At 33.1% G+C, this 16,991-nt stretch overlaps 1 protein-coding gene across 11 annotated transcripts in view; it reads right to left on the bottom strand.

The window, feature by feature from the left end:
• The window catches only part of RPGRIP1L (RPGRIP1 like), an 82,500-nt gene that overhangs the window by 56,036 nt on the left and 9,473 nt on the right, over positions 1-16,991 (bottom strand). For 7 of the 11 annotated variants that reach the window (XM_082319900.1, XM_082319904.1, XM_082319903.1 and 4 more), the window contains 5 exons: positions 15,346-15,445; positions 13,058-13,201; positions 6,747-6,852; positions 2,881-3,027; positions 1,632-1,705 (listed from right to left, as the gene is read on the bottom strand). In XM_082319900.1, the coding sequence (XP_082176026.1) occupies positions 1,632-1,705; positions 2,881-3,027; positions 6,747-6,852; positions 13,058-13,201; positions 15,346-15,445 (571 nt within the window). Of the gene's footprint in view, positions 1-1,631; positions 1,706-2,880; positions 3,028-6,746; positions 6,853-12,380; positions 12,419-13,057; positions 13,202-15,345; positions 15,446-16,991 lie in introns of those variants that run through there. The other 4 variants (XR_014229011.1, XR_014229012.1, XM_082319901.1 and 1 more) reach the window with 3 other exon arrangements.

Raw genomic sequence — 16,991 nt, 5'->3', positions numbered from 1 at the left:
TATCAACTGCTAGCAACAGGTAAGCTGTAGTAAAGTTGCATTGTTCAAATGGGCAACAGAAGAAGTTGGCCATTAAACAGTAGTTATAATGAAATGGTCCATTTCTCTTTCTAATTTCTTGTTACCTATATAGTAACATGGAATGATGAAACATCAATCAAAGTTTAAATATGAGTACATGAAAAGACAGTTCATTTTAGGGAAAAGAAAAGCCATATTGTAGATTACTGGGTTATGAGAGAACCATATTTAAATTTATCTAGTTAAACATCTTTTTAAGTTATCCCACTATGATTTAAATAGAACAGAAAATTTCAAGGCAAGATTGTAAGTTGATTTGTTAGTAAGAGTTATTTCTCTGCATAATGATAGAGTAGGAAAAAAATCATAATCAGAAATATTTATAACATGATCAGACTTTGGAGGAACCTACAATGAACTTAAGCAAGAGACAACTGAACAACTGCCCCTATACAAAACTCTGAATATTGTGTTTATACAATTGTTACATCTCATATGTAAAAAAATGTTTTAAGCTATTTGTACGTACAGTTTTTTACTATTATAATTTTTAATTTCACCGTAGGAAGTACAAAAAGTGTAATACATATTTTATGAGTACTATAAACCACATTTGATATCACTCACATTGTGTTTACTCATTGGTGTTTTTTTTGAAAGACATCACATTGACAAACCAAACAAACTTTAAGAGGATAAATAATTTTGATATGAGAAAAGACTTCAAGCATTTTACCTACTTTCTGAGGCAATTATTAGCTCTAGGAAATTTCTTTTATTTTCTAACCCTCTCCAGTATAAAAGACCACATGGTTTCACAATAAAAGAAAAGTTAATTTGAAGGTCATTTTTTCCTTTAATATGCTTGTGTCAATTGACTATAATGACTTCTTTTCTGTACCAGAGAATTTCTGAATCATATCTGGCAATGTATGTTCATTTTCACTGTAAGCACTGCTGATACAATTTATACAACTTATTACATATAGGAACCTTTGTAAAAACTTACATGGGCCTATACAAAAACTTCAAGCAGCACCAGTACAAGTGAAATGGTAGCTATTACCAAAACAAACAAACCACCCCTCAAAAATAAACACTGGAGAAGCTGTCAAATATCAGACTTTATATAGGTCCACTGAGAAGTGCTGGAAGAACTTGTACAAAAAGTTCAAACACCATTTTTCCCCAAATAAAATAAAATAAAATAAACCCAAAAGAATGTATGTCCACCCAGATGTATTCTTTTTTCAACAATAACGCTAAAAAAAATTATTAGAAATTCAAATAAGAACTTTTTGCATTGATGTTCAAAATAAAGTGACTTCTACTTATTTTTTAATTAGATTTTTAAAGAGAAGTAATCTACTATTTCAAGAATATTAGAGTAAGTATGGAAGCTGCTCTGTTTCAACAGAACAGATGAAATACAGACAGAACACCATAAAAGTTTCCATGTACACTTACTGATATAATGAACTGTAGCATGAATATACTTACATGTGTGCACAAACACACAATATGCATATGCACATTCAAGCACACAGTATATGAAGACCTATTAAACAGCACAGGAATCAAGTTTTTAATATACAGAAACTGTAACTTACCTGTTATACAGCTTATCATAGTTTTCCCTCAAGAGTTCCTTCTCTTTTTCTAGATCATTTATTCTTTCCTGTAACTAAAATGAAGAAAGAAGTTTCAAGCAATGCACAGCACAAAAGGAAATTACAATGAACATGTAAAGACAATTAGTTAATAATTTGTAGGTGTTGTCAGGCTTTTATTTGTTCTTTTTATACAACGGTCTCTTAGAAGCTTCAAAGTAACACTTTTTTTCACCACATGGATTTACATTTGGCCCAGACAGTCTTTTTCATGCTGTTTATATGAAGCTGAGACTAACATGCTGCAGTTGAACAACAGTATCTAATCACATTCTGCCTTATAAAAAACAAACAAACAAAAATCTATAGCATTCAAAACTTTTATTTCTGTTTTGGTTACTATTAGTATTAGCTAGTTAATAGCTCCTGTAAGTATTTTTTTAATTGACCTTGTAGAAACAACAAGTCCTTGCTTTCAAAATACTCACTAAAGCGGGATATGGTTTTAAAGATACAAGATGCTTTAACCCAGAAGATACACCCTACATGCATTACAATAGTTTAAACGTTTGGAGGAAATATCTATGCGGTAGTCTGGATAAACTTGGTTCATGTAAAATACATTCAAAACAGGTAAACCAGGTGGTAAAACTAAACTTAAGTTGCTACAAAATGAAAATAAAACCAAATAAGTTTGTAGACTTTTACTCCTCATATACTGAAGAGAATGAGGAATAAAACATTTGATTTTTAGCCCTATATCTAGGTGACTGTTAGTGATGATACTTGTCTTTGAGAGTCACTAGACAAAGAAATAGAAGTGACTGATTTGAACTGATGAGTAAGATGTAATACTACACTGTACTGTACTTAAATCAGGGTGAAATAATACTAAAAAAACTAGCAATATGTGATCAATAAATCAAGTATTATGATTTTTTTTCACTTGTTTATTATCAGAAATGACATGAAATCCTATGCTTTAACCTCAAATATTGTCCAAATGCTGGTGCAGTGATTATGCTGCATGGGGACCAGGTACAGTTCATGATTCTATGAAATGCAAGCAGCAGCCACAGGATTTTCTTTTTAATGGGATAAAAGTACATGTATTACCGGGTCAGTCTTCTAAATGTGTTTGAATGGTCTATCCACATCTCTACAATTGAAAGGTATCCCATCATTAACTTTTCCCTGATCTATGTGTACTACCAAAAGCAGATTCTAGCTCTCTTGAACACAGTCCCACCTCCTCTGTCCTTAGGTTTGAAATAGTCACTGATTGCAATTCTTTTTCAAGATGGAGGCACTTTAACCGCTCCTCTTTAAGCTGTAGATTCAGTTCATCACCTTTTGCTATTAAAGCATCATGGCTCATCTTCAAGTTCCTTTGGTTCTATGAGAAGGAAGGAAGGAAAATGCAGGGAAAAAAATAATTAAAAAAAATAAATAAATCACACTTAGAATGTTACAGCACTCTGCATATTCAACCAGTGGTCTCTCATGGCAGTATTTAATATATATTCTCAATGTGGTCAACAGGAGACACTCTTGAACTAAGTAACTGAAAGCAACTTTCATTATGCATGGCCAGGAGAAGGTGGCATTCTTGTTGCTTTCATGAACATCAAACCCTCAGTTCAGTCATGATGAAAATGACCAAGAAATACATCTGTTAAGCAATTAAAACATTTTGCTGTGGTTACAGTGGTTAGACATGCTGACCAAAAACACTGCAGTAGCAAGCAAAAATGAATGTTGACCACAGTTATGTAATCACAGAACTTGCCACAGCTCTGTTAACCCTTAAGTGTAGATATATATTTGTTTCATAATCCTAATGCACTCAGTTCTATTTCCCTGCTAGCAGTAACTTAATGAGGGACTTATGATTTCTTTTACATTTTTATTTACTTCAATGGATTATATTAAGGCACAGTTAACCAATTTTAATATTAAATAGAGGATTCTAATAGAACCTCTATTTCCAGAATATTAGTTAATATTATACTCCCTACATTCCACAATGCTTCAATAAAGCCTCATTCCTTAAGAATTTCAATGTAAATCACATTCAAAGTATGACTTGAAACAAAACAGCCCAAAAGCTGATCTCCTATTTAATAAAATGATTATATGAAAATTTATGTCAAATACATGTATGAGTATAGATAACGTTTAATGATTGTAGACAGAAAAAAGTTAGCTTCATGTTTTCCATACAATATTTGTTCAATACAAATTGTTTAGGTTCACATGCAGTCTGAATATCCTAGAAACAAACAAAAAACCCACAGAAAACCCAATCACCAACCTACTCTTCAGCCTCTCATATCTCATTTCTCCATAAGAAAAATATCATGGAGAATAAATAATATTACCAGTCAGTCTTATTTCAGAGAGATAATGAAGTATAGTACTCATCAATTTTTAACAGTCTTTCTTCAGTGCTCCTCTTACTCTGTCCTATATCTGTGAACTGTATTTCAATAACTTCAAAACATGACACCTTAAAAATCATTCTTTTACACTCTTTTCTCTCCAAATTTCTGTCCTTTCTTATCAAAATCAGAATCCTTACAGTCTCTAACCCTTCCAACTGTCCAAGTGAATTCATCTTTTCTTCCCCATCTCCCAGCTTCACTTTTTTCCTGAAGTTCTTTTCCATGTCAATAACTTGTGTCACTTCAACCCACCATATATGAAGAAAAAAAAAAACCAAAACCACAAACCACCTTGGCAAAGCTGCCTTTCATAGACCATTTCACCCTTATCTCTTTCCTTAATTTCCAAAACAGCTGAAAACAAATTCAACAATCATATTTATTCTTCTGAACCATCTCATTAAAAGCACTAAAAATATCCTCCTGAAAAATCTCCTTGCTTCAACTTCATTCTAATCCTTCAGTGTCTCTGCTACTCTCCTGACCATTTTGGATTAACTTTCCTCATTAACTTTAAGGGGACCATGACTTCACTCTCTCTCCCCCCGCCCCCCCAATTGCTTTCTTTACCTAGATATTCTTCTATATCTGAGTGTTCTGTCAGCACTTCTTTTCCATTATGCCCAAACTGTTTCCTCTCCTGCTCTCCCTGGAGTATCCCAAGACTCAGGTCATGGCAACAATTGGGATAATGATTTTAGATTAATATTTCTAGTCTGGAATATTATTTCTTTGGGAAACATGCCTTGATATTGTTGTCAGTTAGAAATAACTTAAAGAAAATGGATATATACCTCCTAGAAATATTGCACAAATGAACATAAACTGCTCTCAATTACAGTTGTGAAATTGTTGTACCGATTGTTCAAGAGAGGAATTAAGTTTCTATAGCATTTTAAATTGTAGTTGCACAGGTTAGCATATTTCATATTACAAAACATGAAATCCTGAATGTTCAGTCTGTAATTAAAGCAAATAAATATACCAGTGGGATCAAATACATAATCCAAACAGTTTCAGTTCTTCTAAGCAGATTGCACAATTCCTTCACTCAACTGGCTACATTAAAATTCTTTATCAACAAAACTACCCGGTAAACATTTGGTAGCAAGCTCAATTTCGATATCATTAGATGGAGCAGGATTATAGGCTCTTATCATTCTGTGGTTTCCCATTTTGGGCTGACTCAAGTTCAAAGATGAACATGGAGGAATTATATGGGTTTCAATTGGTAGAAGCTGAAAGTAAATGATAATGAACTCAATAGTCATAAAAATCATCAAGATAAACATAAAAAAAATACTAAAAACTGCTCTACTGACAAGTACTTTACATGCCATCTAAACTAGAAATTTTGGATTTTACAGTTATTCACATTTAGTAGACACGTTTCAAACACTCAAATGACTGGAAATGGGAAAACCATTTTATCCATTGTCTTGTTTAAAAAAAAAAAAAAAAGAGACAGAAAACACACTCATCCTTTTCAAAAATGCAGCTTTCACTGTCAATATTAGAAACAATGTCTTCAAATACCAGTTTGGGTCCTAGGCATGTGTTTTTATTCAGCTGCTGCCAAGACAGAGGCATAAGTACTTGATGTTTGCTGTAAATTACCAAAAAGTCTCATATGATTGAAAATGTACTTATTGCTTTCTATTTAAGAACACAAAAAGCCATGTGAAACCTGTCTCCCCTGGAATTTACATTCTACATAGTCCACCCTGTGAAAAATTAGGTTTGAGCTACTAACAGAAGAGCTGCTTTGGCTGAGAAGATAGAGGTATTACACCGAGAGGGGCGGGAGGGAAGCAAAGCAAAGCAAAACGTAGAAGCAGAAAAACACAGGAAAAAAGGAACCCAATAAAAAAATCTAATGGCACAAGTGTTATTTAGTATGCTAAAATAACAAGAAGCAGGCAGCAGTAAGAGTTTACAAGGATATCTAGTGCTTCCACCTCATAAGGCTAGGATACTTTATAAAGCTCTATTGCTTGTAGGATTCCTACTCACAGGAACTCTCCCGTTTCTAAGCTACTGTCATACTACCACTGTCTGTATACACACACGGTTCTCCAAACACATATGGGAAGAAGCAGAAAAACGCTGTATAACTAAAACCTATACGGAATCTACTATGCAGTTGCATATTCTGGTGATATTTTCATAAAACTGCTGTTGCTATAAAAAAAATCTAATACTTACGGTAGCCCTCTAAAATAATTTCCATGAACCTATGAACTCACGTTAAGTCTTAACATCAGAACTCTAAACGGCCAAACCTCCCCAACCTTATCAAAGACTGATAAAGTGAGGGGGGTCTGGTAGCATTTCTTTAGAAAATTGGTACATTTAACTCAAAGCCCTCTTTTTAAATGATCAGGAATCTCTTTAGATAGCCAGACAACTCAGTTCATTCTCCACAATCTGCCTGGGAAGGCTTTGCAGATAAAATCTTTAAGACCTGCTAGACCCTTCTGAAAAAAACAACAACAAAATTTAGGACTAAAAACACCTACACATTTGGAATAGCTTGGGTGCAATGTATTATGTGGTTCATTTTCATGTACTCAGCATTGACTCAGAATCAAGAACTGTGTATATTTATTTTCCATTTACGCATGCTTATGGGACAAGAGCAAAGGAATGTTACTGACCAAATTGCAATTACCTCTTGAAGCTGGAGAAATTTTCCTTCCATTGCTGAAAGAGCACTGCTTTTTTCAACCAGCTGCTTATGGACCTTGATCATTTCCACATTGTCCCGAATGTTTAGCCTGTATGAAAAAGAAATGCATCATGAGCTTAAAGACACAAAATGAATTATCTTATTATTTTTGTCTCGAAAAGTTGAAATCCTTCGCAAATCAGCTTTCTACAACACATTTGGGAGAAGATTTAGTGTGTAACACCCAAATTAATTTCTTCTTCTATAATCCACATGACAGAATTTAGGTAAATAAACATTCTACTGCATGATGACATAGCAGCTTCAATCAATACGTATATATCTTTGTTTATTGTATCAAACTATATATGACAGGAAGAGAAAACAATCCTATACCTAAAGAGATTATTTGTTTTCCATTCACTTCTTTTCCATCCTTCAAAGTATTTGGTGCCAGTAGACTACCATTTTATGGAGTTTCCTCTCAGAGTTTAAACCTATCAAATACTACTAAGATAAAGTGACTTACCAATTTATACTATAACACCTTAAGGCTGGCACTCAAACAAGTTGCAGGTGTGCCTTAACTACATGAAAATCACTTATTATCCATGTAGATGTTCTATATTGTTACAATTCTAAGATTAATTTGAGAACATACTGGTTAATACAAAGGATGTTTAAAATAATTCAAGATTTAAATAAACATTTATTTCTGATGTTTTCCCTTACTTCAAACAGTGAAACTAAACCCCATTATTTTCACAGCTTCTTCAAGTATGGGAAGAGAAACCAATTCTGATTTGTATTAATATAAAATATGATAAAATCACAATAAATCTTTAGCATTTGAAAAGTTAATTTCTCTTCCAATATTTATCTATTTTAGACATACTGGAGGAATTGTCACAATGCCATGCTGGAGCAAGAAAACGGACTACAAAGCTTACACATCTGTAAACCAGCTGAGTATGTGAAATACTTTCCTTTTATTCTGTAAAATATCAAAGCCTATTGTGTTTTGGCATTGCCCAGTTAATTGTCCTTACACGGAAGATAAACACACTCACAAACCTGAGTTCTTCTGCAAGAAATAGCCCTAATACAATGCTAAAACTATCATGTGTCTAAAATATGTTATCTACATAAATTAAAGTTGTGGTGAATATAGACAGCAGCACTGTCTCATGCTAGCTATTTAAAAGCTAATGTAGTGGCACGTTTTTATTAATCTTGTTCCACACATCAAACAAAAGGCCCTGATGCCTTCAAAGGCTTTTTCTTTTTCTTTTTTTTTTCCCCTTCTTTTTTAAGCAGGAGGCTTTTTTTTTCTAAGTAGAAAAAGGAGCAGATGATAGTGAAATTTATGATGTACAGATGTAAACCCCATGGCTCCTGACAATCAACATTAACTATTTTTTCAACAGTGAATGAAACAGCATTTGATTTAAACAGGTTTGGGGTACTGATATTATGAAGTAAATTATTCAAATTTGGAAGTGAAAAATTACTTTTTACTGGGATCATTTTAATTCTTACAATTTTAAGAGTATTTATCTCATGAAGTTTCTAGCTACAGAAAGCGTGTGCCATTAATTTCTTATTAGTGCATTACATCGATCACAATCTCAGCTCTCATTATAGGCTAGAGCAACAAAATTATTTCTCTACAGTACTTGTACAATATTTATTTATTTATTTAAATAAAATATGTTTAAGAAATGTCCAATGCATCTAAGTACATGACAAGGAGCTTGCTGTTGAAGAACAAAATAATTTCAGATTTCATGGGCGAGACAAAGTTCATTAGGGAAGATTCTGTTGGGAAGATTCATTTTTCTATAAATGAAGTCACAAAACAGTAGAATAGAATAGAAATTGATTAGCTACACAGCTTTCGCCCTCCCAGGTAGTTGATGTATTCTGCTCCCAGAACATCAGCCCAGGTGTTCTAATATAACTTAAAAATAGGGCTTATATACTGATTTGATACAAAAGTCAATGCTACCTTTCACTTACATAGATAATATTTTGCTCAAAGAATAACAAAATAACATATAAGAATAAAGCTGGACTAAGATAGCTCATTCAGTATTTTCTCTACTGCCAAAAATCCTGCCACAGAACCTGAAGACATGGAGGTAGACCTGGAACAGAAGTTAGGGAAAAAAAAAAAAAAAGGAACTAATACCCCTTTTCAGGCAGTAATTAATGGGCATACTGATTTAGCTCTAGCATGCCTTCTGCCACAAGTGCAGAAATAAGGAACATGAACTCTATCCTTCCACTCTAAACCTCATCTTAAAGGTGGATTAGAAAGTCTGAAATTGGAAATGAAGTTAGGAGAAAGTGACTCTTTAAAAAAACTAAGAATTATGTTTGGGGTTAATGTCTCAAGTACACCAAAGAGACAATCTCTTTTCCAGACCTCTTATCATTTGGATTAAAAGCATATAGCGTGGGGTCCCAATAACAGGCTGGGGACCAGCTGTGTGGGAATGGGGGACTGATAGCAACCTACACCAGAAGGAAATGATTAAGGAAAGGATCTTGACCTGCGCTGTACAAATTTATGCCAGTAAATCCCAGATGGCTAAGCTAATAAAATTGAGGTCTAATTAAACCACATCCCTTGCATCTTGTCTTTACTTCCATATGAACAGGACAAGGATACAATACTGAAACTACTCTTAGAGAGTCCTGACTATTGTATCAACTGGACCCATGGCTCACAAACTTTCCCCATTCACATTCAGAACAAGAAAAACAAGCAAGTAAAAAAAATATCACCACCATACTTCTCAGGATCACTTACCCTCTGTCTGGCAAAATAAACAAAAGGTTTCTAGGCTAATAGTTCTCAATGGCAAATGCCTCAATGGCCAAGATATATACATAGACTCCCAAGCAGAGAAGTAAAGAATAGAACATCAATGTGCAGTACTCTTCTCATTTTACAACACTTAAGAACTAACAGGATTATATGTTGATATACATTATGTTCTTTCCTTTAACTCTTATTCCTTATAGGAAGTCTAATATAAAGGGAAAAAAAAAACTCAACAATGTTTACCTTCTAGTAGCACCTTTATGTTGTAATTGATAATATATTTGCAATAAGCAAAACATTAATATTGCATCAATAGCTCTAGCATCTAAGTTATCAAGATTATTTAAATGGCAATATAAAATTCTAAATTTGTTTGCCTGGCTAAAGAGCTATCTACAAATGAAAAGAAGTCATGATCTTTAGGGAAACTAATTAAAAATGAAAAATTAGATACGGAAATGCAAATATAATTTTTTTTTTTTTTATACTAGACATGATGTAGCAAATTCATATACATGCTGTAGTCTCTCAAAACCCTTTAGATAACGCATCATGACTAACATGTTCCACATTTTAATCTAGGTCTGCAACGCTATAATGCAAACACAGAAGTCATCAGTGCATCAGATATAATACTCCTCTCCAAAAATGCACACATTTAATAGGTCTAATTCCAAAATCATGTTGCAGAAAAAAATGCCAAAGGAATTGAAAACTGACTGGAAAATAAGCTTTTTCATTAAAAAACCCCAACAAAATAAAACACAAACCCCACCACAAACGTGTGCAAAAACCAAGTACCTGCTTCACAAATGCATTATGGGGAGGCTTTAAAAATGTTTTTGGGAAGTACAATGAGCAATTAGTTTATTTGAAGCTAGCTGCTTGCAAAATGTGATTGTTTAGACTTACTGTTTTAACTTGTACACTGTATATCATAGACATCAAACCACAAGGTTATTATGGTTTTGGCCATCTTTAAATTAAAAACAGTCAAGCTAAGTGCAGTTAAATTTTGTACTTAAGAAAATGTGTTTAGTCTAACAACCCACAGGCCAAGTTTCTCCCTTAAGTTCGAATTAAGTCAGAATTATATATTCCTGAAACAATCCCCAAACAATCTCTAATGAAATATCGAAAAAAACATCGATTGCAGCCATGTTAAAATAATCACCTCAAGGAGTACACTGCATATGAACTCAGCTATGTCATGTAGTTCTTGTGTTGTTACACAGAAACTAGTGAAGCTGTAAAGGCAGCTTTAAAATATAACTGGGTTTCTTGCGAGTATAGGACTCAGGATAACTGGTATCTCCCTACCTTACTGCTGATGGATCAATGATTATTAACTGGGGATGCTTTACTACTTGGAAACTACTGTTATTTCAATCACAAGAATTTCTTAATCATGTAGCAGAATAAAGACTGTTTTCCTAGAGGTTGAAATTAACCTAATTTTGTTACCACCAGGCTGAGATCAAATGGTACTAAAACATGAAGATCTGTGGAAGCACATTTATTATGTCCTTTTGGCACCATACAGCTCCTAAATAATTTCAACAGATTAACTGTCTTTGGGTAGTTATGTAACCAGATGACAGCCAAGTGTATTCTTACAAAACACAAGAAAAAGCTGTCAATTGTACCAAAATCCAAAGACATAGACTACAAAGATGAAATAAGATGACTTTATCAATCATCCAAATTTCCAATTTTTCCTCCAATATTCCAGTATTGACAGTTTCTTCTTTCTGATGCAAAGAAGATTAAAAATAAGAATTACATAGAACCTATAAATCTATTTGTGTAATAAAACAAGTAATACAGGCTGTTCTAGATAGCAGTTACAAGACTTCCAAGAAAGAAAGCTAATGAAAAATCTCCTAAAGGTAGTATGTATAGGTACCTATGGTTACAGTTAAACCTGGAGAGAATAGCATCCCTCTAAGTTCTGATGCTGGTTCATTCAGCATAAAATGAAATATAACTTGAAAAACATGGGGATTAACAGCCTTCCATAAAGTATTCTAGTGGCAAAATTCTAGAACTCACACTATTCTGGATATGCATATTTTTCAATTTCTTTCACAGTGTCTTCAGCCAAACACAGCAACTCTTAAATACTTAATGTATCTTTTATCTGGTTTCAAACAAGAAACAGACTATAAAGGAAATAATTCCAGAACTTCAAACATGAATTCACAGATTGTAACTTAGGTCAAGTACCATGAATTGTATACAAGTAATTTGATAAACCTAAAAAGTAGTGCAGATCCTTATTTATTTATAGCCTAACTTTATTTAAGGATTTTTTAGCTGAATTTGAAGTGTATCTTTACTTTAAAACTCCTTAAAAATTTCACAGAAACATGGCAGCTGACATTGAATTTTGAAGTTATGTTCCGTTTCCGACTGCTGTACTTAAAGAACAGTGTTTATCTATTGAAAAATGAAGCACAGAAGTTCTTTGAGATTTGTATCAGATTATTTTCAAATAATGAAAAAAATCTTTAAAATATTTTCTGAATTCACTGTAGGCACAGACTGAGAAATTATTTATGATAACAACTTCTTTAACATATTTAAACTATATAAAGGAAATTCTGAATAGGGGAGACTTATGACTTTGTGAATAATTTAATAGCAAACATTATGATGTATTATTTACGTAGCGCCACTGATGCACAAAAGAATGTTCACACATAATAACGGGGTCCTTCTCTTGAAAGGCAGTTGAAGAACTGAACACATATTTCTCATCCAAGTAGAACTTTCGTTGAAATCAAATGAGTAAGGAAATCAGGATTGTGCCGTATTGGATCCTTAACACAATTAAAATAACAGGCTGAAATTGAAACAGTCAAAAGAGGGAAAATATATGCAAAGTTATATAATTTTGCACATATTTTTGCAAAAGTGAAAGAAGAAAGAAAGAGATTAAAGAAATAGAGGTTTTACTGTGAAACACATTCCGCAAGCATGTTTGTCTGGCTTTGTTTCACTGCACAGCTATATCACAGTCCTTCAAAAATTTGCTAATCTACCCTTACAGGGCCATTATTTTTCTACTATTTGTAGACTCCAAATTATCAATGAGCATTCACGAACATTGAATTATCCATTGTGAACCTATATCTAAAATTTCCTAAGAATTACATTGAAGAAACAACAGATGATTAAAATTTAATGAGTTGAACTTCAATTGAATCTGAATCAGCTGGAAATGAATTCTCTAAAATGGTAATTATGAACCTCTTTGTTTATTTGCGAAAAAACATAATAACCTATTATCATAACAATCTCCTTGCTTAGAATTATCCATGGCTATTTGGTAAAACATTTTATGACTTAGATTCACAAAGGGAAAAAAATGAATAAAGCACATATTTCTTCACAGAACAAGTAATTTTGACAGCTATATATAAACATTGTGACATAGCTCTTCTAATGCTTCCACCACGGAGATTTCTATTTTTCACAATACCTTTGGCTTGTTGTTTCTTGCTCTTTCAGCCGTAGGACGGATTCTTCAATTTCCTTTTCTTTCCTTCTTAGCTGACTCACAAGTATCTCTCTGGCATGTTCTAGTTCCTCAATGTGTTCCCTTTGGGACTCAATCACAGTCTCCCTGCAAGTACAAGTATCTTACATTCCAAAACCAGTAAGTATTTAATAAAAGAAAAAAACTAAATGAATACTCAAGAAAGCAAAAATTTTAAATGTTCAGCAAAATTTGTATTTTTTAATGACATGCATCACAACAGAGGTTTAAGAGTTCAGCTTACTATGAAAATAATTAGAGATCACCACATGAAAAGATGTGAATAGTACAATAAATAGATAAATAATTCAAACATACTATCAAACACAACACAACACATAATACTCTTAAAATAAATGTTTATGTGGACTGAACAATGTTTAGCAGAACCTAGCTAAAAACATCGTTTATGGTTTCTTATACTCTCTATTAAACGTACCCTCCTCCTAATCCATTAGTACCAACTGTTTTCAGAAAAGCAAAACACCATTACTAGCTATCAAATGAATATGAGATCTTCAATGGATGGAGTAGTGAGAGTAATTTTTAAGCTTTTATTCTGAGTTGGGTAACTTTAGGCTAAAAAAAAATCAGATGATGTGTCTTTAACAGTGGAATTTATCCAGTAAATACAATTAAAAAAAGGCAGAAAGCTATAGAGATCAGAGTCCGAATATTTTTTAGCAGGCCACAACTTTGCGATTTTGGTTTTCTTGTCAAGTTCAGCTCAGATATCTTTTCCAATAACATTGTTCTAATAAGAATAAGCAACAATTTATCTACAATTTTTCTAAAGCTTTTGATGCATAAGCTACAGTTCTTCATTACTTCATAGACCTATCATAGACATAAAAGTACCTTGAGTTTTTTGGCAATGTGTTTGCTTTTGTACCTGAGTGCACCATTTTGAGCAACTGTGGTTATTTTTGCACCTTTGTGAGAACTGAAATCTCTGAAAAAAATGCTATTTGAATGTTTTCTGCATTATAACACAATGTTTTTGATGAGTCTTGGGAGAAAAGCTATTGTGAACACCAAGATTCATGGCAGTCTTAATGGATAGCTCTTGTTTTCCTAGTCTTCAAAAGTGACAGGTATAGGAGAAACCGCTCTTTCTAGGCACAACTATAAAATTACTAAACTTTTTTTTTTTCAGTAACAACATTCTATTATAATGCAAATTATTTTTTTTAAAATTATAACTGTTCAGCAAGGGTTAAATTCAGACAGGATGCTAGCAAGAGTGCAATTTAAATATAGTTAAATAATTTAAATTTATTTATTAAAATAATTTATAAGAATATTTCTGTAAAATTATTTCCTATAATCCCACTAAATCTTTGTGTTTACAAGACTTCAAGCACGAGATACATAATTGCACATTAACTCATATATTTGCATACTTAGCTTGCCCATTTGTTGAAAATTTAGCATTTACAGATACTGTAGTAAATCTGATTTAAGTAAATCATTATGGAAAGAAACACACATACCGGAAGTAGCTTTTAGAAAACCAGATGACTAAAAACCATAATCGGTTCCGATATACTTTGGAGAAGAAAAATGTTCTAATCAGACCTCAATACCTTTGAATTAGATGTTAACTCCCTTTTCTCCATCCTATATAACACCTCTCTGTTCTTACGTAGTGTCTACATTAAGGATGTTATCAAGAGTTTCCTGAGCTTCAATTTCAGTTAGAATGTGCAACTGGACTACAACCAACTTTCAAAACACAGAAGTGAATCAAAATCATTTTACATTACTATCCCATACTTCACTTTTTGCAACTTACCCATAAAATCTGACCACCTCTAGAAATTAAGCTTAAATGCATCAGCGTAGCACATTCAATACAGTCACCACTTGCATGGGTTACCCTACACATTTTAGGAGTTATGTTGGTAATAATTTTGCAGCTAAGATTCTTTCTGGTTTTGTCAGTTTTGTCCAGTAGTAAGCTAGGCAGCATTGCATCCTAGCAAAGAGAGAGGCTCACCACTGAAGATCAATTTTAACTTCCAGTCAAATTCTTATGTACCTACATTTTGCATTCTAAATTCCTGATCCTAAACACTTCTGCGTTGTTATAAGTGTTACTGTTGTTGGATCCAACAACTTCAGTTTATTTTCTGAAGTAAAGACTTCTGAAAAATGTATTTTTTTCCTTCAAGAAAACCACAAGTTTTCACAACTATAATGACAAAAATTAAGAAATATGAAAATCATACAAATTTCTTATTTCAGCCCTTTGATCCTCGAGCTGACTCTGTCCATATCTTGGGAGCACAAGGTTAGGTGACCTCACTTCTAAATCCTGAAATCTCATTCCTGAAATCAAAGAAAAGATAAATTTTTGTCAGGCTGAATGAAAAAGCATTTAACAAAACAACAATCTCTATACAGTACAAACACAACTCCTATATAGATGCCATAAAAAGTACTTTTACATCAAATTCATGTGGAACGAGATACTCAGACTATCTACAACATAGCTGCTGTAAAATTTGAAGTATGGGCAATACAGCATGCACTGTTAAAGAAAAGTGTTAAAAATGTGTCTTGAAATGTTTTTCTTAGAAGATTTTACTTTTAAAAACTGAGAACAGAGATGGTGTCTTCAAAGAACAACAATATCAACATTATTAAACAGGAACGAGGACTTGTAATCACTTTTTCTCTGATAGCGCTTTCTTTACAAAATCATGAGTGTCATTTACCTAGCCAAACAACTACAGGACCATTTTTAGCAGCACTGCAAATAATTTCCTTATGTTCTTTAGAAGCATACTAAGTCCCTGGTGAAGAAGAAAAGTGCGAAATTACTTGAGGAAGAATTGTTAGTTCAGGGGTAAAAGTAATGGTTTCTCCAAATCTTTCTCCTTCTTCTGTTTCTTCAGCAAGAAGAAATTAATGAAGTTTTGAGGTGGGACCAAACTATGCATTAAATTTCAAATACAGCATTAAGGCTACCGTCCCTCAGTCCCTAAAATTGAGTCATTTAGGTTCAAGGTACAACGATACCAGCAGGTTCACAAAATGACTGAAAAAAATGTACCTCCTTCACATCTGTGCTAACTTGAATTTTGATCTTTAACTATTATTTTAAGGTACTGGTAATTGTGCTATATATATATATATGTATATATTTTTTATTTATTTTTGTTCAAATCATGATATATCTTAGATGGTTGTACTCAATAAAGAAAGTAATGAAAAAAATGAGTGGGTGTTTAGTGAACATTCATACCTGACCACATCTTTTGGATTGACTTGTTACAGTATTTGTAAACCAGCCAAATGCAAAGCAGATATGGTAATGTGTATTTATTATTTGTGGATTCTTCTTGCCTCTTCAAACCCTGCAGACAGCTAAGCTCTCCTGAATTTTTCCAGGCCCTCATTTTATCTTTGGAGAATTGCTCTGAATATTTTGCACTAAAAATGTTTTGAGATTTAGCCCCATGGTTCCACAGAGCAATCTAAGAGTCCAGCAGTCTTTAGAGATAGGGGGCACATACCCGACACTAGAGGGCTAGGTTTGTCATCATTAATCAAAAGAGCAGGATGAGAAAACATGCAAGATAAAAATATGAAACATGCTATGCTAATGAACACTATAGAAAATATTCTCTGACCTTCTGGAAGACAACACCACTGTGTCCAAGTTCTGAGTGTTGGTTACTAAATTTTTAATAAAAGGCTTTACCTTAGAGAAGTATGTTCAAGAGACTGCATATTCATAGCACTCAAGTTATCAGAATCCCTTCTAGTTTGGACAAGGTCTTAGAACTGAGATAGGCACACTAGAATTTCTGTGAAATTTCTGAACGTTATTATCTGAACTGGACGTTCTGTGGACAACTTTTTTTTTTTT

Source organism: Platalea leucorodia (assembly GCF_965183815.1).
Source record: "Platalea leucorodia genome assembly, chromosome: 8".
Taxonomy (NCBI): domain Eukaryota; kingdom Metazoa; phylum Chordata; class Aves; order Pelecaniformes; family Threskiornithidae; genus Platalea; species Platalea leucorodia.
The sequence above is the reverse complement of the archived record's forward strand: the minus strand, read 5'-3'. Positions and strand labels throughout refer to the sequence as shown.